General features: G+C 37.6%; 3 protein-coding genes across 3 annotated transcripts in view; 2 read left to right on the top strand and 1 right to left on the bottom strand.

Moving 5' to 3' along the window:
- Positions 1–2,054: 2,054 nt before the first annotated feature.
- LOC120357351 lies at positions 2,055–3,395 on the top strand. Its single transcript, XM_039447524.1, has 2 exons — positions 2,055–2,957; positions 3,147–3,395. Exons 1-2 carry the CDS (start codon positions 2,055–2,057, stop codon positions 3,393–3,395), a joined length of 1,152 nt encoding a protein of 383 aa, XP_039303458.1.
- Positions 3,396–10,811: 7,416 nt separating this feature from the next.
- LOC113005869 lies at positions 10,812–11,514 on the top strand (the record flags this gene model as incomplete). The annotated part of the gene is made up of 1 exon (XM_026141772.2): positions 10,812–11,514. A coding segment is annotated over one exon (681 nt), but the record flags the coding sequence as incomplete, so codon positions are not given.
- A 1,128-nt stretch (positions 11,515–12,642) lies between these two features.
- The window catches only part of LOC120357350 (sodium channel protein Nach-like), a 15,171-nt gene continuing 4,682 nt past the window's right edge, over positions 12,643–23,131 (bottom strand). Inside the window, exons 2-3 of the mRNA XM_039447523.1 lie at positions 21,660–21,853; positions 12,643–12,835 (exon numbers count right to left, since the gene is read on the bottom strand). Of these exons, the coding sequence (XP_039303457.1) occupies positions 12,643–12,835; positions 21,660–21,853 (387 nt within the window). The remainder of the gene's footprint in view (positions 12,836–21,659; positions 21,854–23,131) is intronic.

Genomic DNA, 23,131 nt, shown 5'->3' with positions numbered 1-23,131 from the left:
TGTCGTGAGCATGATATAGCCTATTCGCACAGCAACGATCTCGCGAAAAGACACGTGGCTGATAATATACTCGCCTCGAAAGCACGGAAACGCATTACAGCGAGAGATTCAAGCCTCGGAGAGAAAGCTGCTGCGACAGCAATTTGGGCGACTATGAAAACCAAGATGAAAATCGGTATGGGTCTGAAATCAAAGAAGAAAAAGAAGAAGACAACGCGCAAGCGGATACTTCCGGTAGCAAAACGTGGTGGTATCCTACCCGTCCTGCCATTGTTGGGAGTTCTCGGGTCATTGGTCGGAGGAGCGGCTGGAGTAGCAAAGGCCGTAAATGATAACAAAGCGGCACAGCGTCAACTGGAGGAATTAAAACGTCATAATCGTGTCATGGAAGGTCATGGAGTTTATCTCGCTCCGTATAAGCGCGGCGGAGCAGTATCAAGAAAAAAAAAAAAAATGTCGATGAAACATTAAAAATGCCAAAAGGTGTTACTACAAACCTTGAATTACTTCAACTAGCAAAACGTATGCGCATTCCACATTTCCGAGGAATTTTCATGCGTACTTCATTACCAACGGGGGGAGCACGCCGAAACGAGAGCGGTATCATGAATTTGGACAGTGTCGAAGGACCGGATACTCATTGGGTGGCGTACGCAAAGAGGGGGAATCGTGCTATATATTTCGACAGTTTTGGTAATCTTCGACCACCACAAGAATTGGTGCGATACTTTAACAGTGATGTGACACGTATCGAGTACAATCACGCGCGTTATCAACGTTACAATCAAAGCAACTGTGGTCAACTATGCCTACGTTTTCTACAGTCGGTTGACAATCAATTTAAAGATCAACATTTCGCTATTTAACTCAGTATACAACATGTCACTGACGTTTACGTTAACCGGCAAAAGTAACGTCCTCGCGGTAAGCTACTTTCCAGCTGTAGATTTAAGCGATGGTGATTACGAGCTCGGTCTGACAGACTTTGAAACCTACAATACGATACCTAATATAAATTCCTCAAATAACAAATTTTACTATGACAAAGACGACAAGGAAGTTATCATTTCCGAAGGATCGTACGAACTGCGTGACATTGACAAGTATCTGAGACATGCTACATCTCATGTCTCAAATGATGTTACTAGGAAGAAGTTGCTTCATAAAGAGATCGATGAAGACGAGGATAACGAGATTATGATTCGCGCCAACAATAATACTATGAAGAGCAAGATCAAGTGCTCTTATCGAATAAATTTTAGCAAATCCAACAACATTGGATCGCTGTTGGGATTTTCCTCAAATCGTATGCTTGAACCTCGACAATGGCACGAATCAGACTTACCTATAAATATAATCAATGTAAACATTATTCGCATAGAATGTAACCTGACCGCTGGTGCGTATAGCAACGACAAGTGCGTGCATACGATACATGAATTTTCACCGAGTGTTCCTCCCGGGTATAAAATCTCGGAAACGCCTGCACAGATCATTTACCTTCCGATCGTCGTACGGAGCATTACTGACTTGACTATTCGCATTGTGGATCAAAACGGTCGATTAATTGATTTCCGCGGAGAGGAGATTACTGTTAGATTGCACGTACGAAGACGATAACGTGAGATGCTCGTGCTGAATGAGCAAGAGCGAGACACAATTTGCAACAAGAAGATCACAACAATCAAAAAGACAGCAATCAAGAATATCCAATTGCTTGGTAAAAAGAAACTTACTCCATCAAACGTTGCATATTTGAGATCACTGGGATTCACCGTACAAAATTTCTGAGATGTCTGATATTCTAAACATTGGAGGTGACCCGATCTTTGACGATAGCATTGTCAAGATTGAAACTCACTCGTATAATCCATACGCTAACACTACGTTTGGACATAGTGATGAAATAAGGATACCTATACAACAACAGGATTTATACACATTGCCGTGCGAAAGTTTTCTCTATGTCGAAGGAAGATTAGTGAAGAAAAAAAAAAAATGATGATGACGATGATGCATCAGAAATAAAACTTGGAAATAATTGTGTAGCGTTCATGTTTGATGAAATTCGATATGAAATCAACGGTGTGGAAATTAATCGCAACAGAAACGTTGGAATCACTAGTACTCTAAAGAACTATGTATCTCTTACGTTTGACAAAGGAATGATAATGCAGAATGCCGGATGGGACATGTCGTCCACTCTGTGGGAAAATTATTTCAATTTTTGCGTGCCTCTAAATTTACTGCTGGGCTTTTGCGAAGATTACAAACGCATGGTTGTTAACGCACGCCATGAATTAATTTTGATACGAGCGCGCAATGATAACAATTCTATTGTGGGAACGAATAGAACGACAGAACCGGAAATTGAATTGTTCAAAGTTCAGTGGCGAATGCCACATGTTACGTTAAATGAAGTCAATAAATTGTCCATACTACGAGCTTTGGAAAGCGGGCGATATCTAAGTATGAGTTTTCGTTCCTGGGATCTGTACCCCTTGCTGCAGAGCACAACCAAACATTCGTGGGCTGTTAAAACTGCAACACAATTAGAAAAGCCTCGATTCGTTATCTTTGCACTACAGACCGGTCGCAAGAATATCATGTCTCAAGATGCTACTATTTTTGACGATTGTAATTTGATCAATGTGAAACTTTATTTCAACTCTGAATTTTATCCGTACGATGACTTGAATCTAGACTTTCGTAAATCTAGATACTCCATCCTGTTTGACATGTACCAACGTTTTCGTAAATCTTATTATGGACGTGATTGCTACGATACGCTGCTTAACGTGGTCACATTTCTGCAAAGAGGACCTTTTACAGTCATTGATTGCTCGCGGCAAAACGAGTCCATCAAAAGTGCTACTGTGGACGTGCGCATTGAATTTGATTGCAAAGAAAATGTGCCAGCGAGCACTACCGCCTATTGCCTTATCTTACATGATCGTGTAATTGAATACTGTCCATTGTCTAACGTTGTGCGCAAAATCATGTAAAATGCAGCGTTAGCAAATATCTTTAATAAAATACCGAGATATTTTGTGATATGGTACAGTCTCAAAAAATTACTTGTCATGGTTGTGCCAACATTTGTGGATCTGCAAGGATTCACCATTGGAAAAAAATTTATTGTAAAGGAAGTAGCGGTATTGAAACAAGGAAACGTTCTCACGCATTACATTTTTACGAATTCCATGCCATGGAATGCATTGACAAAATCCGAAAGATCTTGCGTTTCTTGGTTGACTGCTTATCACCATGGATTACAATGGGAAGATGGAATAGTTCAGTATCCGAAAGCGAAGCACCTGATTTCAACAGCTGTATATGATAAAAATGATGATGAAGCTATCGTATACGTTAAAGGCCGTGAAAAACGAGAATGATTGAAGAATATACTTGATGTCAATGTAAGAAATAATGTTATCATCGAGACCGTAGATGCTGATTACGAAGACATTGAATCTTTAAATAATTTGGATACAGCGAACACTATACGATGTGCAAAACATATTAAGAATTGTGCTATGCAGAATGTATTTAAATTATACAATTATTGGTTAAATGTCAAAAAGATGCTTTAAAATAAAAAAATGTATAAACGTATTTATGGTTTATTTTTTTATCTTTCCCTGTAATACATAAATAATTCATAGACGTTAGACGTTTGATAATAATATGGTTGAACCGTCAACCATACTATTATGAAACGTCTAACGTACTACACCCGAACGTCAGTAGTACAATGTAGTAGTATGATCGTCAACCATACTATTATCAAACGTCTAACGTACTACACTCGAACGTCTGTAATACAAAGTAGTAGTATGATAGACGTACGATGTACAATAGATGTATGGTCGATGTACGATAGACGTACGGTAGACGTACGACAGACGTATGGTAGACGTAGACGTAGACGTCTAATAAATGTTTGATATCGGTTCAATAGACGTATGATGCACGTTCAATAGTATGATCGTGATAATATTTTAATAAAACCATTTTTATATAATCCTTTTAAAATAAATAAAATAAAAAATAAATATATTACATTCAAACAAATTATTATTATTTTCCCTATTCTCTTCCATTCCTAAGAACACCTTAGAAATAAGAACGCGTGCGATTGAGAACATTGGCGTGCGAAGTATAAGATAACCCGTGGGAGAGCATGAGCAAGCGAGCGAGGATAAAACGTATGGGGGGAAGGAGGATGATGCATCGCCACACCGCATCGCAGCATCTGATGAGCGCAATATATGGGAGGGAGTGAGAAAAAAAACGCATGTGCGCTTCCATCACCTATGCTATAATTAGCATCGCGAGGTGAGATCACCCCTTCTCCAAGACGGCGAATGAGAGCGTTGGCGTGCGAGCAAGAAGGTATACAGGAAGGAGTGAGAGCGCAGTGCTTACGTAATGTCATCTATGCTAACGCCGCGAGGTGGCATCACCCCCTCTCTTCAAGGCGTGGTTAGAATGACAAAATACATGCCATGAAATGTTCTTCCCGCTCCCCCCACGTGACATCATCACGGTCAGTACGGCAAAGACGCGTGCCGTGAAATTCCCCCTGCCCTCGCACAAATCGAGGTGACATCCCCTCCAAGACGCAGTTAGCACGGCAAAAAGAACATTGGCGTGCGAGCGAGTATGCATGTGGCATCACCCCCTCCCTTCAAGGCGTGGTTAGCACGACAAATACATGCCGTGAAATGTTCCTCCCGCTCCCCCCACGTGACATCGTCATGGTCAGTACGGCAAAGACGCGTCGTGAAATTTCCCCCCTGCCCCCGCACCCCCCTCAGATCCCTTAGTTAGAATCCGCCTTACTATACTACTTAAATTTTAATTTATGTACCAATTTTTTTCTCCTATCACTTATTCACCTTTCCTTCAATCCCCTCATTAAAAAATTATCGTGAAAACAGCGATAGCGGCAGGGTGCTAGCGGGTGCTCGGTGGGGGGATGGGTCGCATACAACGAGCGAACGCGCTTAAGAAACCAGTGGATGGAAAAAGCGAGCGAGCGAGCGAGCGAGCGCGTGAAAGAAACAAGCGTGGCGAGGTGGGGGAGACTAAACGCGCAAGCATGCCCGTTACCGCGTACGGGAAAATCGAGCGAGCGAGCAAGCGAGCGAGGGACGGAGAGAGCGCATGCGGAAGCGCCATCGGGTGGCAGCAGCGATGGTGGTGCCAGCGGCGGGTGGCGGATCGCCCCAGCGGACCCCGCGTTAGACAGCGCGCATCCCCTCCACGCACCCGGCGGCGGCGGCGGCGGCGGGCCCCGCGGAAATAGCCACGCACACCCCACAAAATATTCGCCATCGTATCGCTTATCCCCTCGTGATGACAGACATTTCCAATTTCAAAAGTAGAGTCATACATACCTCCTCGCGGTGTGATTTATTATGTTTATGTAAACAGAGTGACAAGTACATGGTTCATGTTTACATTAAATGGTCAGTTGCCTCCACGCGGTACGTTTCAAAGGTGTCGGTCAAGAGCATGGTCCTCGAATCGTTATCACTGTTTATTTAAACATTGATTACGCAGAACTACCGGTTAGGTTCATACACGTGTCCTCGATATAATTCCCCCTCACCCTGCCCCGGTCGCGTGACATCGTCTCCGGTTAGACCCCTCGTGAGACCCGAAATATTCCCCCCTTCCCCGCACGCGGCACATTTCAAAGGTGTCAAATTTATTTAAACATCGGTCAAGAACATGGTCCTCGAATCGTTATCACTGTTTATATAAACATCGATTACGCAGAACTACCGGTTAGGTTTACACGCGTGCCCCCGTTTTAAGCCGCCCCTCCCCCTCCTCCAGCCGGTTTGGTCCACCCGCGGGACCTTATCGCCGGTTAGGTCCCCCCGCGCGACCCGAAATATCCCCCCCCTTCCCCGCACCTCCTTGAGATCCCCGAGTTAGAATCCGCGTATGCATTTTACTAATGCCAAACGATTCTGAGTCAATTAATTTCTTACGAATGATAATAAAACCTTAACTTGTTATACGTAAAACTACTGCATGTGCTTGGCGCTATCGCCTCGCACACTCTCAATTATAATATAATTTCTATTAAATTCTATTAATTTTCTGAGCACTGGATTTCGCGTTGGGGCTTGGTATGCGGTGCCCCCGCGAGTCGCAATCCCCGGAGAAGTCTACAAGCGCTTGCGCGAACTATAGGCGCATACCGCGCTGTCGCGGAGCGGGGCGGGCTTCTAAGGGCCACACGTTACGAAAAACTATCGTTCCGAATTTTCCGCGAACCTGAAGAATCGTCCCGCGATACCTCTTGCCCATATCCTTGCCTATATAAGGAGCGAAATCGGAGCTCGAAATTCAGATCAGTTTTGTTGGTCGAGCGAGAATCGCTGCCATCGGCGACCGCCAACGTTCAGACCTCCAGGTACAATTGCAGCGACGGGAGGGTTTTACTCTTGACGAAGACGTTGGTCTTCGGTGTGGCCCCGCTCGAATCGCCTCTTTTCCTCTTTCTCCTTCCTGAGGGTTGAACCACACCTAGCATTAGCTAGAGTGTTGCCTCACTCGTTTCTCTGTCTCCCTCCCTTTCATCCGAGCGTTGGAGAAGACTCGCGAAAGCGATTCTCCGACGTCTCCCCTCTCTCCCTCTCCTACGGCGTCGAAGAAGACTCGCTAACGCGACTCTTCGACACCGTCCTTCTTTCTTTCCTATCCCGTCGAGGAAGACTCGCTAGCGCGACTCCTCGACGCATTCACCATCTCCCCTTTTACCAAATAATATCCACCTCCAAGGGGGTGTTCTAACGGGTGTCCACTCCGAACCAGCGGATTCGTCTTCCATAACGTATACTCAATTAATAATTTGTCTCACTAAAATTCGTAGATCGCTCGCACTGGCCTCTCTCTGTCAATCGCTATTGCTTTAAATCAATTCTTCAAAAAACCGGTAAGTCTTCTGCTCATTCTTACATTCACTTGGCAATCCTTCTCCCATATTAACTCTACCATGTCTCTCTTGAAGCATATATGGGCAAACGCAAGGCACACCGCGCGTACGCCGGCGGCAGAAAGCGCTTTTTTCGAAAAATGATGAGGGAGCTCCACGCATTCGGAGATTTTGACCCTTCAGCGTTTTCGCCTTAGCGCCTAAGCCTCCTACCCTCACCGGTGGAGGTAGAGGAGGCTTTGAACACTCACGACCGATCAAGGCCGGACTTGAGCGAAGGTCAAGCGAATTTCCGGAGGAGCCGTCTGTTAACCCTTCTGCCGTTAGGCCCAACGATTCGGAGACCTCGCGACCAGACCCAGCGGCAACTCCCAATAATGCAGTCTCTAGCTTTAAGAGGCGCCGGCCTGCATGGGGAACCGTCGATTTCGCTCCAGCGCAAATTATGCCCGGCCCTTGCCCCTGTCCATCGCCGCCAGGAAACCGACGAAGTATCCCGCAGCGACCTCCCGAAGATTACCGACCATTGTCGGGGATATAAAAATTAGATTAACCATAACTAAAGATCGGCACGGGAACATCCGTTTTACCCGCAGTCAACCTATGTGACCTGAGTCATTTCTTTATATGTAACCACGTAAAAATATATATACATATTCAATCTATCGAGCACGCTCTGTCATTCATTTAACACCACGCTAAGCTCAATCACGCATGCTAAAACGCTATTACATTTTCTAATTTTACTGCTTACCTAATAATATATCCCCCCTACAATACCTCCTATTTTCCAATAAGGAATTTGTCGCGTATCCGGGCGTGCTGTCTAACGATTCGGATCCGCGACTGGTGACAGCTGCCTATACCTCAGAGGTAAAATCCAACCAAAGAACAAGATCTACGTCCCGGATCGCAACCTCGCGAATTCGCAGACGTAACACCCTGTATAATTATTATAATTTAATATTCTTGTATAAAATGTTATTTAATAACTTCTATAATATTTAATTTTAATGTTAAATTGAAACAAAGTTTATTAGCGGGCAACATGTTTGATCTATCGATCTCTCGACATATTGGTCGTATCGAGATATTTGTAGAAAGGCAAGGCCCTCTATTGATTTATTGCTTGCAATCTTAACGCTCAGTACTTGCTCAATACAAGCTCTTATCATTGTTAAACCATATAAGACGTACAGGGTGTTGCGGATACATACAGTGCAGCATGTGGGTTGCATACCCGGACACTGCCAGGGGCTGGCAGTGGCAGACGCGATTCAGTAGGTAATGACAGCATACACATATCAACAAAATTATCGATCGAGTGGATCACGCGCATTTTTCCAATTAGGCTTGCAGCGTATTAATTATGCACAATTATTCCTAAATTATTCCTAAATTATAATGTAAAAATATTGTTGTATGAAACATTACACATTTAACATGTAACATTTTATATAAAGAATCAAACGGTTTTTTTATAAATAATTATAAAATATTTATATCTCAATTTTAAATTTATGTAATTTTTGACAAATATTATTTAGAGATTTTATATTGACAAAACTGCTTTGTTCAAACGTATCATTTAAGCGCAATTATTTAAAATTTTCATCAATTTATGATGCTATTATTATATAATATTCGCACAATATGCCTATTGGGGGAGGTATTTTAGTCAAACACTCTTTTAAAATTTGTATATAAACTATTTAATAAAAAACGTATATAAACTATTTATTAATTTTTACAACATATGTTCGAAGTAACCGCCAGTTTCTTCTAAACATAATGCAACTCTTCGCATAATACTTTGCCGCACGTTGCTTAACATTGCGGGCGTTATATTCCGACTGGCCGCTCTAATTTTTTCCATCAACTCTTCACGAGTGCGTGGTAACGTTTGATACACCTGATCTCGTATGAATCCCCATGCAAAAAAATCCATAGGTGTGAGATCAGGTGATCGCGGTGGCCACTCGTGACGATTGCTGTGGATTCCAATCCATCTATCTGGATATATTTCATTTAGCACTCCTCTTGCTAAAAGTGATGTGTGCGCCGGATGACCGTCTTGTTGCAAGATTATTTGATTCTGCGGAATATTTAATTGGTCTTGCGGAATATTGTTTAATAAATTTGGCAGAGTTGCTGCCAGAAATTCTGCATAAACTTCCGTCGTAATATTAAATTTTCCGCGAAAATTTGGTCTGACAATTAGACTGTTTACAATCTCCATTCAAGCATTGATATATTGCTTTTGAACATGCGTTTCTTTCAGGCAAAAGGAATTTTCTTCCGCATAAAGGTGTTCGGCGATTAATACAATCGTCACTTTGTCCGTCTACAAAATGATACTTCTTAAAAAGTTATTATTCAAATTGTCAATATGTCAATTTATGATAAAAATATCAAATAATACAATTATATTTTTTTATATCATCTTTTTTGGTAAAATATGTGAAATTATCATTATTTTTCTATTTATTATTTAGATAAACGTTTTTTATCACACAGGCTTTATAAAATACGACTTGCATATCAAAATAATAAATTATTAAAATATTGTATTAATCTTACATGGTTTAAGATTCAATCACAAAATCTTTCTTGACTAGGTAAATCTTGGAGAAATAATTTTTATGTCGTGTCAATTAAATGAGAAGTTTTCTAAATTTTTCTTAATAATTATGCAGCTTGATATGATATACATACATTCTATATTATGCTCAATACATCTGATACTAATATGCGGATTTATTGATACAGTCTTACTTGATCGATCATTTCTTGGCATTAAAACGTTTCGTAGACGCGTTGACTCGCAAAGAGTGCTATATTGGCAAAATCGATTATATAAATTCGCGAAGAGTTCGTGTGTCAGTTGTCACTTATCAGGACAATAATTAATATATAGAACTGCTATTCTCTTTTCATTTTTATGACGTTTTTCATAAATGAGTAACATATTTGCTAATTCATCGACTGTAACAAAGACACGGTTTTATTGACTGCATTACTGATTTTTCTTTTTACGTTATGTGTTTTTTGAAAAAATCTCAGAGTGAAAGAATGCTGATTTGTCTTTTATTCGCATTTATTTTCACGTGGGAAAAGAAGAACGTAGAGCCTCCTTCCGCGTTAAAATAAACGCGAATCTGACAAAAGACAATCGAGCTGTGGCTAGCTGTTGTTGGTTAGAGAAAAGTCGTATAGCAACAGCTTTCAGTAGTGTAGCAACAATGCCTCCTCGATATTCTAATCAAGAATTAGCAGATATGCTGCTTATTTATGGCGAATGCCATAAAAATGAAAGGAGAGCAGCAGTTTTGTACGCAAATCGGTTTCCTGATAGGCGGCACCCGGCATATTCAACCTTCTCCAGTATATATCGTCGACTTTGCGAATCTGGGACTGTGCATCAGTCAACACGTCCTCGAAATGTTCGTCAACGCGATGAACAAATAATTGAAGAAATTAGAGAGACTTTATCAGCAAATCCACATACAAGCACTAGATGTGTTGGACGTGATTTTAATATTCATCACACTAGAGTGCATAGAATAATTAAGAAAAATTTAGGATGGCATCTTTTTAAAAGACACACAACACAAAAATTGTTTCCTCAGGATCTACCTCGCCGAGAACAATTCTGCGATTGGATCTCAGAACAAGTAATTTCAATACTTTAATAATTTATTGTTTTCATATCGTACAAGTCATGTCTTGTAAAACCTGCGCGATAAAAGCATTTACGTTGAGAATAAATAGAAAAATGATAATTTGTATAACTTGAAAAAATAATTATAACTTAAAAAAGTAAAAAATTCAACTGTATTATTAAATATTTTTACTGTATGTGCAGGTTGACATAGAAAATGTCGCAAACGATCATTTTTTGCGAAGAATTTTATGGACGGACGAATGTACGTTCCGAAGTGATGGCCGTATCAATCGCTATAACGAGCATTATTACGCCAAGGAAAATCCCCATTGTCGAAAAGAAACACACGTGCAAGACCATTACAGTATTAATGTTTGGATGGGGATTTTGGACAATGCTGTCATCGGGCCGCATTTTTTTGAAGAAGGTGTTAATGTTACGGCGGAAGTTTATGCAGAATTTCTGGCAGAAACTCTGCCAAATTTATTAAACAATATTTCGCAAGACCAATTAAATATTCCGCAGAATCAAATAATCTTGCAACAAGACGGTCATCCGGCGCACACATCACTTTTAGCAAGAGGAGTGCTAAATGAAATATATCCAGATAGATGGATTGGAATCCACAGCAATCGTCACGAGTGGCCACCGCGATCACCTGATCTCACACCTATGGATTTTTTTGCATGGGGATTCATACGAGATCAGGTGTATCAAACGTTACCACGCACTCGTGAAGAGTTGATGGAGAAAATTAGAGCGGCCAGTCGGAATATAACGTCCGCAATGTTAAGCAACGTGCGGCAAAGTATTATGCGAAGAGTTGCATTATGTTTAGAAGAAACTGGCGGTTACTTCGAACATATGTTGTAAAAATTAATAAATAGTTTATATACGTTTTTTATTAAATAGTTTATATACAAATTTTAAAAGAGTGTTTGACTAAAATACCTCCCCCGATAGGCATATTGTGCGAATATTATATAATAATAGCATCATAAATTGATGAAAATTTTAAATAATTGCGCTTAAATGATACGTTTGAACAAAGCAGTTTTGTCAATATAAAATCTCTAAATAATATTTGTCAAAAATTACATAAATTTAAAATTGAGATATAAATATTTTATAATTATTTATAAAAAAACCGTTTGATTCTTTATATAAAATGTTACATGTTAAATGTGTAATGTTTCATACAACAATATTTTTACATTATAATTTAGGAATAATTGTGCATAATTGATACGCTGCAAGCCTAATTGGAAAAATGCGCGTGATCCACTCGATCGATAATTTTATCGATATATGTGTATACTGTCATTACCTACTGAATCGCGTCTGCCACTGCCAGCCCCTGGCAGTGTCCGGGTATGCAACCCACATGCTTCACTGTATGTATCCGCAACACCCTGTACATGTATATTGTTGACTGCGCAATAAAATAGACAAGCCGCAACAAGCAAAACGGATTTACTAAGTTATTGAGTATCCTACATCAGCATTCCAGTTACAATGGAATTAACACTACCTTTCATTTATCATCAAATTTTAATTACTCCGTTTTACCCCACATTTTCCTACATATCTTTCAAGACAGATATATTTATCCATCTCAGACTCGACGTTAAGAATAACTGTATCGTGTTGATGTGTATGCAGTGAACACTTTGCAATAATACAATATGCGCACGCATTTATTAGTTGAAAAGTTTTAAAAACTTTGCATCTGTGTAATATTGCGAAATACTAGATGTAGAAAGATTTCGTACATAATATTTCGATACAAATAGTTGCAAAAATATTACAATTTTCAAAAAAGAATAGCCTTAAAAATGTTTTTGTAATGTTACAAAAGTAATGATACAATTGAGCTGTTTAAACGTTCCAACAACATAATCTTTTGTGCTATTAAAGAAATGCTATATTTGCACTTAAAAGAGATTTACTCATTTCAAATTCATTGAGAAGAAAAACTGATTTTCGAAGAAAAGGAGATTTGTCCTTTTTTTGCGTTCACCAATCAGTTACATGCATACATGCAAGTTCTGGGAAATAGCTTAATTTTTATACCTGGAAAGCTCAAGTTGGTCGTTTTGTAATTATCTGTTTCCATGGAAGTCACTAAAGGCGTTGTCACGTATTCTTGATAAGAAGTATAAACAATAACCACCAGAAAAGATATAGTTAGGTTATGTATTATGACCCATAAAATTCTGAAAAGTATATTTAATATATAAATAACAGTAAAACTAAAATTATGATATTTAGTTAGGGGAGCTAGGCAATTAAATCGCTTAAAAATAGATTTTTTTGTATAATAAGTCAATTATAAAGATATGAAAACAAACTTATCAGATTGTCAGATTTATTATACTATTTTACCTAATATTTATTATCAGCATTTAGATTGAAAACAATCGGTATTATGTACTTGTATATACTAGAATCTGTATGTGTGTGTGTGTGTGTGTGTGTGTGTGTGCGTGCGCGTGCGCGTGCGTGTGCGTGTGTGTATGTGTGTGTATATATGTAATGTGCTTTTATGTTAAATGATAATCTCGAGGACCGTGAATAGATATTCTTTTCGGAACATGATCTGGTAAAAACAGAACAAAATGCAACATAAAGAGAACAAGTAGAGACTAAAAGGGGGAAACAACTACAAATAATTTAGAAACAAAAGTGTCAACAAGTCAATTTATAAAACAAGCAAACGAGAACAAAAAATAATGAAAAGTAGAGAGCTGTACAAGTCAAGTAATAAAATTGTAAAAAGGGAAAAAATATAATAAAGTGAAATCTGTACGAGTCAAAGTCATAAAATTGTAAAAAGGAATATAAATAATGAAAAAAATTGTAAAAATATTAGTATATATCATACCTATGGAGTTCCGAAAACTGTATCTTGTAAGAGGTTGATAAGAATGTCACAACACGAGTGAGAAACGAAAGCGAAAGAGAAATGTCAGAAACAGCAGGATAGAAGTGGAGAGAAGGAAGGAATAAGGCGTTAAGGAGGGGAAATCCGTTCGAGAATCGGAAGATACGCGTCAGGGAGAAGTTCGGTATCGTTCTGTTTGTTGAGTCCTTTTGGTTGTTTTTTGATATGCAACATTTCAGATATTCATCTTTTTACAAAAGATGGTTCTTTGTCTAAAATTTTTACGTTCTCGCAATCAAAATCGTGGTTATTCTCAATCCGATGTTTCAAAATAACCAAGGGAGAACAAGCTTTTCTAATATCTGTTTTGTGTTCAGAGACTCTCGTTTTTAACTGACGTTTTGTCTGTCTCACGTAAGAAGACTTGCAATCTCTACAATTGATTTTATAGACTACGTCGTTACACGATAATCGATCAATATGATCTTTTCCCGTGGTTATAAACTTATTAAGCTTATATGGGATTGTGAAGGCTACATTGCAGTCTTACTTACTAAGGAACGACAAAAATTTCTCAGATACCAAATTGACATAAAGAATCGTGAAATACTTTGTCGCATTCTTATTCGCTTTCTCAGTGTCATTTTTATGAAAAAGATATTTTAGCCTAAGTTGGATCATGGAAAATATGAAATTTAATCGGTAATTGTTGTCAAGTAAAATGTTAATCAAAAGGGTAAAATTCTTTTGATGAAATCTTTTTTACTATATGTTTGCATTCGTTTTTTGTATACCTATATCTTATTTTAAATAAAAGAAAGTCTTAACAACAGCTTTTTTACAGTCTTTCAACTTGAAACATAAATTTCGGGATATTCCCGGACTAGTTATGAATTACCCCGGGCTAGGAGCTATTCTTAATTTTTGGCATTGGTTGATATTTTTATATGTACTTCAAAGCAAGTACATTTCCATGTTCTATCTATACCGGCATTGTAAAGGGGAAGATTCAACCCTTCAAACCGTCCTACGTTTCTTTTTTTTAATGAATATAGAACTCAGGAGACACAAAAAAAAAGGTTTAACGAATAGCCCCGGTCTTCCCTGTGTGTGTGCGCGCGTGTGTGTGCGTGCGTGCGTGCGCGCACGCGCGTATGTGCGTGCGCATTTGTGTGTGTGCGTGCGCGTGCGCATTTGTGTGCGTGCGTGTATGCGCGTGTGTGTGCGCGCCTGTGCGCGTGTGCGCGCCTGTGCGCCTGTGCGCGCCTGTGCGCCTGTGCGCGCCTGTGCGCGTGCGCGCGCGCTATTGTGTGTGTGTGAGCGCTGTGCGCGCGCGCGCTGTACACACACACACACACACAAGGCGCGCGCACACACGCGCGTATACACACGTGCATACACGCCCGCACACAAGCGCACACACGCGCGCACACGCACGCACGCACACGCGCGCGCGCGCACACACACACACACACACACACACACAGGGTGTTCCAGAGCGACGTATAAAGCTTATCACGATGAGGAATTGAGATAAATCAAAATGTCTAATACTATTTTAATATTTGCAATAACTTTCGAATACTAAAATATTAAAGTCGGCCGAATAAGAGCGCGCAAAGAGATAAGCGGTCGCTTGCATGAGCTGTAGGGCCGCCCACCGCGACTCGACTGTAGACGACGTCGCGATGGTAAGTGGCGCGCGGCGAGGGGAAGGATAGCTTTGCACCGCACCGCTCCCTCATGTCATCGGACTACTCCGTGGTACACGTCAACGCTATACACTCGCGATCACGATTATTAAGTATTTTGTTTTTTGTAACATTTATAGCATTTTTTATAGCGGAAAACTAAAAGTTAAATAATGTAACTTCGCAAATCCCAGGTAGAACACAAAGGTCATAATGATATCATCAGGATATCATTATGACTTTATTTCTCATTTAAAAGTTGCCGATAAGAAATGACGCAAAAATGATTTAAAAATAAAAAAGAAATTTACACTATATTATAGACAAAATCATTCTTTATAATTTCCAAAATACTTATATTGTTTTAATATATTGTTATAATAATATAAAGTTTATATGAGTTTATATGAGTTTATATTATAAACAACAGAAAATACAATTATACCTATATGAAAATTAAAATATGTGACTTTATTATGATCGATGGATGAGATATGACATCGTCATTATGTTCCTATAATGATTTGCTTATTATAGGTTAATGTGTTTCTATACGGTAATGTTGATTTCAAAATACATACAGTTATGAATATGGAATACTTCATTCAAATCTTATAGTTGGTGAATGTATAAAATTCAGCCGAATTAATGTGTATAAGGCCCCAGGCGAACAAGTGCTGTCGCCACCGCTAGGCGGCTACGCCACGGGAAATTTTCTCGTGAGTCGAGTACGGCCACAGGCGTTATATCTAGGCGCCATCGCGACTGATTTACCAGTACACTTCAATGAAAATCTTAATTAGGAGCTGATTGTTGTAACCTTTAGACGAATACTCGCTCTGATTGTTTTCAAATGTGACGTTTGTGTGAAACGGTGTTCCACATTCAATTTTACATTTTTACAACATGCCGTCAATATGCTGTTAAACGCGGACAGCAAACCGATAGCAACAGTTGCCATTATGTTACTATCATACGTATTCCTGCCGCTAATTTACTTTAGAACATTATAGAAAAAATATCTATAGTTTTCTGAATGTGTTTTTTGAAACAGGCATTGCATAGGGTTCTCCTTACATACAACTTTTATAATTTTTAATAAGATAATAAACATACGTATGTAAAATAAATTTGCGGCAGGGATAAAATCGTGATTATCTTTATTACGTATGTAGTTAAAAAAATCACTTAAAAATCATTTTTATATCAAGAATTCATCACAAAATCATCCTAAAAAGTGTATCGAATGACGTCATGATGATTTTTTCCAAAATGACTTATATTTGATGTCATCATGATCTTATTATGATTTCATGTTCTACCTGGGATATAGCATGCTGACACCTCTCATTCTAAAACACAAGAATACAGTAAATATTACAAGTTTTAACAACGGTACGAATTAATCATATTTGAGTCCTATCATTATGTGTAATTTCAAAAATAAGTATAAACTGTTACTTTTTTTATACTTTTAAATAACGGCATGATATTCAGAGAAAGTGTGCTGCTGATTATTTATTGCAGTTCTAATAGAATATTTTGTTCTACAATCATCAATTTAAGCACAGTTACAGCAGCAACATATTTTTTAATGTTAAATTTTATAATTTTTTCTTATAATAATGTATTAAATTACATTCAATGACGTTACTTATATTCACAGTAACAATGTGCTATATTATTACGTAAATATTTTTGATGAAAACTGTCACTAGAACTAGGATAAATTATAATCAGCATGATACTATTTATCCGAGTGTCTTACTGTGCTTAATATGAAAAGTGTAAATAGTAATAGTTTAAATTTTTTACTTGAAATTACACATAATGGTGTAAAATTACACAAATTCAAGTAATATTAATTAGAACTGTTGTTTAAGGGGGGATTCAGGTTTTTCGAGTCAAAAACATAGCAAAATTTAGAAATTTTTTTTTCCGAAACTAACTATCCAATTAATTCAAAATTTGTACTATGTTTTTATCCATCTTTTAAGAATGTACAGTTTTTTTTGTTAAGTTTTAATTAAAAATACCAAAGTTACATATTATTAAATATACCGCTGCGCAAAAATCTTCATGTGCTGGTGTGCATGATATTGATCTTCCAGGTAGTCTGAAATAAAAAAAAAATGAAACGGCGTTTTATTTTATACACTTGTAGTTTCAGTTTGATGAATCAGAATTGAAAAATAAAAATTATTGCGAAAGTTATTAATTTTCAAATCAAAACTATAGTTTTTACTATCAAAATTCGTCCTTTTTTATTATGTGAAAAAAACTATATAACTTATCAATATTCTGATTCATCAAACGATAAAGTAATGTTTGCTGAACATGCAAGCCAAATTTGAAGGTAATCGGTTCAGTGGTTACAAAAATATTCTGCACACCATCCGCAAAAATGTTGTTTCGAGAAAACAGCGTTTAAAGTTTTAAGTTTAGTTTACATAAGTATATCAAGTACTCACATGATTTGTCTGTTATTCAGCTATTCCAGGACCATATAACAGTCCTTTCTCTTCTTCATAAAATTGGTTTTTAGCCATTTGTTCATGTCTACGGTTTGTCCGAGCTTCTTTGGTGGCTTCGAGGCTTCGTTGCGCTGATCTTTCGAGGCGGTGTTGGTCTCGCTCTTCGGAACATATTTTTGCTTTTTCTCTTACAATTATTCCTATTGTTGTCATTGTTTTCAAGATAGCATAAAATCCTTCATTAAATATTCCCGTTGTTAAATAAGCCGCGATTTCGATTACTTTTGCTCCGCAATGAAGATGTTTAAGCGCGACTCGCCAAACTGTAGAGTTGAAACTCTCGTTATTGTTCTGAGTTTCGCCACCCAAACATCTTTTACCAATTCTCTCGATGAGAGATCTTCAAAAATTGGCTTTAAGGTTTGCTAAACATCTTCGTGTAGTGTCGGTTCATGGTCGAATTCGTAAAGAGTGTTATTACTTTTAGCTACGCGCCATTTACACCAACTATTTGGCCCTACTGGACAATACATGTGTTGTGAATTTTTATTTGATGATATTTTATAATAAAATATGGCCCATACAGCATTATACATATTATCAACAGAGTTTGGATGTTGTCTGATAGCCAATCCGTAATAAATGGTTATTTTTTTTATTAATGTATCTGTTAATTTATTTTTGCCTCCAACTTTTCGAATTTTGTTAATATTTCTCAATCGCGAACCCATTTGCTTCTTCACGTGCCCAACGCATTCTTTTCTTTTAACTTGTAAGTCATCACCGTAAATATTAATATCTAACAGAGCTTTAAAAGTTTTTGAGTCTCCATCACCAATATACTGAGCGTATTTCACTTGCGACAATTCCCAGGATCGTTGAAACATTTCTTTTACAGAGTCAACTTCCATCTTTCCAGCTGATCGTTCATGATTTGCAGTACATTCTTCTACATGTTCATCTAGCCAAATTAAATATTCCCGAGTCCCGCACTTAGATTCCCATAGTTTACAAGCATAACAATAAGCAGATTTTACAACGACATTAACTACTTTGCTTGTATATTTTCCGATAAGAGTCGTGATTCCAAATAATAAATTAAAGCCTCTCTTTTTCCATGTTTTATCGCCAGAAACAGTTATCTTTGCCATTGGTTTGCGAGTTTCAGAATTTTTAATTTTTTCTTCTTCTACTGCTTTTCTTCTCAATATATCAAAAACAGTTTTTGCTTCAATATAAATATTTTCTACCGCCGCATAGTATAAATAATTGTTGAAACTTTGAGATAAATCCATGAGACCGCAAAATAAATTTATGCCTTCTTTACCAACCCCCAATAATCTCATGACGAATATAAGTCTCCTATTTATCTCGTACAATTTATTGTCTATCAAAGAGCAGGAATTTATGTATTTTGTGTTGCACTTGCACTAAACTGCTATTTTAAATCCTAGATCACGAGTACTAGATTTGCCGAAACGTACTTGTTCTTTTCATTCTTTGCAAATAACGAACTGAGATGTAGTAAAAACCGACAAGAAAACGATAATACTATAACTATGTCCTGAGTCCACTATAGTTTCCTCGTCTTGAGTACTGGATAATTTTTGAGCTGATGTACTTGCAAATGATGTATCCGCTTTTTGAGTGTAAATATTACCCACGAATTTTCTTTTTTTAAGTCTACTAGCACGTTCATGCGTATCTCGTGAATGTTTGCGATCCATTACTTCTTTCGTTTGTGTCTCCGTTTTACTCGAAGGTTAAACGACTACTAAGGATTTCGAATAAAGCATCAGTCAAACCAGTCTTCTCTCTGTCCCTATACCAACGTCTCTAGACTACCTAATCTTAATCTTTGTGTTGACAACAAAGCCGAAGACGTAGCTGCCGTCCGTTACAAGTTTATAGCTGCGCGCTGCGTTCGGGTCAGTAAAGACTGACTCATAACTCCGGAACTTTTACGAATTGTGAAATGAAATTTTTTGGAGATATTTTTGAAATGTTAAACTAACTTATTCCGTAAAAAAAATCGATTTTTTTGACCCAAAAAACCTAAATCCCCCCTTTAAGGAGATAATATTTACTGTGTTCTTGTACTTTAGCGAGAGAGATGTAACGCTATATTTGCAAAGTAATATTATTTAACTTTTGGTTTTTTGCTATAAATATGCTATAAATATTACAAAGAACAAAATACTTAATAATCGTGATCGCGAGTGTATAGCGTTGACGCGTACCGCGGCGTGGTGCGGGAGCATGAGGGAGCGGTGCGGTGAGAAGCTATCCTTCTCCTCACCGCGCGCGACTTACCGTCGCGGCTTCGCTTATAGTCGGGCCGCGGTGGAGGGTTCTACGAGCGACCGTAGCGGTACGCGTAGAACGAGCGCTCTTCTCAGGCGAGCGACCGTTTGTCTCTTCGCACGCGCTTATTTGGCCGACTTTAATATTTCATTACTTGAAAGTTATTGCAAATATGGCAAAATAGTATCAGACTTTTTGATTTGTCTCGATCCCTGCTACCTCATCGTGATAATGTGTATACATCGCTCTGGAACACCTTGTATGTGTATGTATGTGTGTGCGTGTGCGTGTGCGTGTGCGTGTGCGTGTGCGTGCGCGCGCGCGTGCGTGCGTGTGCGTGATGTATGTGTGTTCGTGTGCGTGCGTGCGTGCGTGTACGTGCGTGTGCGTGTGCGTGTGTGTGTATGTATGTGCATATATATATATATATATATATATATATATATATTGTTATGCCCGTTTTTCGGCTGACCTTGAGAAGCTGGCCAAAGGAAGATCAATCGATATGATAAAAGAAGCGCAGCCGGCTTTTGTTCTGTTTCGGGACGCGGAGCTGTCAAGCGATATTTGAATAATTCCGCTACCAATTAATTGTATATAGTCATTTAATTAAAGTCAGTGTTCTTTTTTTATAAAAGAAAGTGTCTAATTATTTTTTGCTGTGTGTTCGTTCTTCCCTTCGCGAGTGTTTTGTGTGCTCGTCACGTCGAACACAAAAAAAAAAAATATATATATATATGTATATATATATATTTATAATTTATAAATGAATTAACGCTAGCTTGGTTTAACGTTTCAGAAAAATGTCGCATAGGCCCTCTACGCATTTTTTTAGTTGTGGTAGAATAGTGACATTTATTAAAACGCAGAAACGAACCAGTCTCTCGTTGGTAGAAGTATAAAAATAAAGTTTATAATTATAGAAAATGTTATTAATGTACTTATTTTTGCTTGTTATAAAAATAAAATTACTTTTTTTTTTACAATACATACGTTTCTGGCACACTAGGTGTAGTGTACCCATAACTTGAGAAAACACGACTGTATAAAATTTTTTATTATTAGAGACTGCTATCATGGGGAATCGGTAGTGGAGAAATTGATAGAAATATTCCCCGACTCATGTCCACTCCAACTCTTACGGTTTATAAATATCAACCATTTTTGTAAATAGTCCGGGTGCACCAGACCCAGTGTGTCAGTTGAGAGTTAATTACACACAAACATCCAATGTTGACTCTCACAGCATTAATTATTGTTTTGATTTACGTCTTCAGAGCCTTTACTCATTTAATTTTAACATTAAGAATTGCAAGGATATGACAATATACAAGACATCAAACTGGACAAAGAATACAAGACCTAAGCACTTTTGTTTTCATATACTTCATTCTTTACGATTCTCCTACATTTATCATTATAAAATAATCACTTTATACTCTTTAATCATTTTACGAAAGTTACAATACTTACAATACATGATTACTCTACATACCACTTTAACAAATTGATTCAATTCACTATAATTTCATTAATATTATTATACAGTAAAGAAATTTAATCACAACATAATATTATTATAAACACATAAAAAAGGTTGCATATAAATTACACTAACACTTTTTCTCATTTTTGTAAATATCGCATTTACCTTACAATAAATAAATGTAATTTTAATGAACGTTACCTTTCGAACCAAGGTCTCTGAGAATCGGCAAGATATTTTAGACTGTTTAAACTAGAATTACGACAATACAATTTTAAATACTTTAATATCATTGTCAACCTCGGAAATACTGATTTCTCCGAACTGTGATTTATTTTCATCCATTGAGTGGTAAAGGTATTTTTAGATTTAACTTCATTTTCTTCACTCCACATCTGTAATTAAATTTTTAAATAAAATAAACAAAAAGTTAATTAATTTTTTCCTACACTTAGATAGCACGTACACGTTTCAAAAACGTTTTAAAAATGTTTGTGCGGAACATTTTTTAACTGTTTTATAAGTTCTAAAAACGTTTCTTATGACTTAAAATGTTTACTCGAAAAAAGAAAAATAAAACATTTTTTTGCTTATAAAAATACAATGAAAAAATCAATATTGAAGTCTTTCTTATCTTTATAGAAACGTAAGAATTACACTTCACAAATTATGGTTTTAAAAACGTTTCTAGTATAATGTTTCTTACTAGTTTTTTATGGTTATAAAACTGTACACGTTTATAAAATCAATATATGCTACCAGGACTAGAAGTAATTATTTAAACTATTATGTGTTATTTACATTTTACGTAAGTTTATAAATTGCTCATTATGGCCGCCTTCGGTCGTTAACCTTCTCGGCTTATTAGTCAAAACGATTAAATTGGCGCACCGCGCCTTCTGCTGTTTTTAGTCGGGCAGCGGCCTTTGGCTGATGTTCGCCGGGAACGATGCATTGCAGTTTGAGATGTGCATTGTTACAAACTGTTTTCAATGGTTTTTATAAATTTCACTATTATTTTTGTGCAATTAATTGGGGACATGGAAAAATTTTTGCTTAATTATAGAAGCGTGTTATATTATTAGGAATATTAACTAATGACAGATTAATAAACCAGTTATTTTTAACAGAGGTAAATGACTTATAATTTTTATCTATAAAAGACGAACGATCAATAATTATATTTCCATGTGTTATATTCAACAAAGTAATTTTCCGTAACATCAATAGAATAATTCCAGGGATGAGAAATAACTCGTTACTTGTAATAAAGTTATTGTTAGAGTTACTTTTTTTGGTAACTGTAACTTAATTTCGTTACTTTTTTTCATTTGTAACTATAAACTTAATTCACAATTAATTTAATATATTTCACTTATTTGTCAATTTAGACTGCACTCGGAAACATCACCCGAGTGCCATCGTGTATCATTTTATTATATCTTTCTTTAACATTCGTGAACAAGCATAAAATGATATATGAGGTTACTCAAGTCCACCAGAGAAGAGGCGGGTGAGGGTGGTGTTCCCCTCTCCCGTTTAAGAGCAGTCTACGCCCTTTAGGTGCAGCTCGGGAGGAGAGAAGCTCTTCTCCCCTTGGACGGGATTGGGTTGGCGCTTGCCAACGGGTCCGGGGGGTTCTGAAACACTGCTGCACACGTTCCCAGAGCCAC

The sequence above is a fragment of the Solenopsis invicta genome, chromosome 3 (genome assembly GCF_016802725.1).
Source record: "Solenopsis invicta isolate M01_SB chromosome 3, UNIL_Sinv_3.0, whole genome shotgun sequence".
In the NCBI taxonomy this organism is placed as follows: Eukaryota; Metazoa; Arthropoda; class Insecta; order Hymenoptera; family Formicidae; genus Solenopsis; species Solenopsis invicta.
This window is presented reverse-complemented; position numbering and strand designations above follow the sequence as displayed.

Excerpts from the sequence above, each read along its gene's own strand:
- LOC120357351 (XM_039447524.1), top strand. The coding sequence starts at position 2,055 with ATGTTTGATGAAATTCGATATGAAATCAACGGTGTGGAAATTAATCGC. Across the intron at positions 2,958-3,146 it reads GCCTTATCTTACATGATCGT|GAAGTAGCGGTATTGAAACA; the intron begins GTAATTGAATAC and ends TTTATTGTAAAG.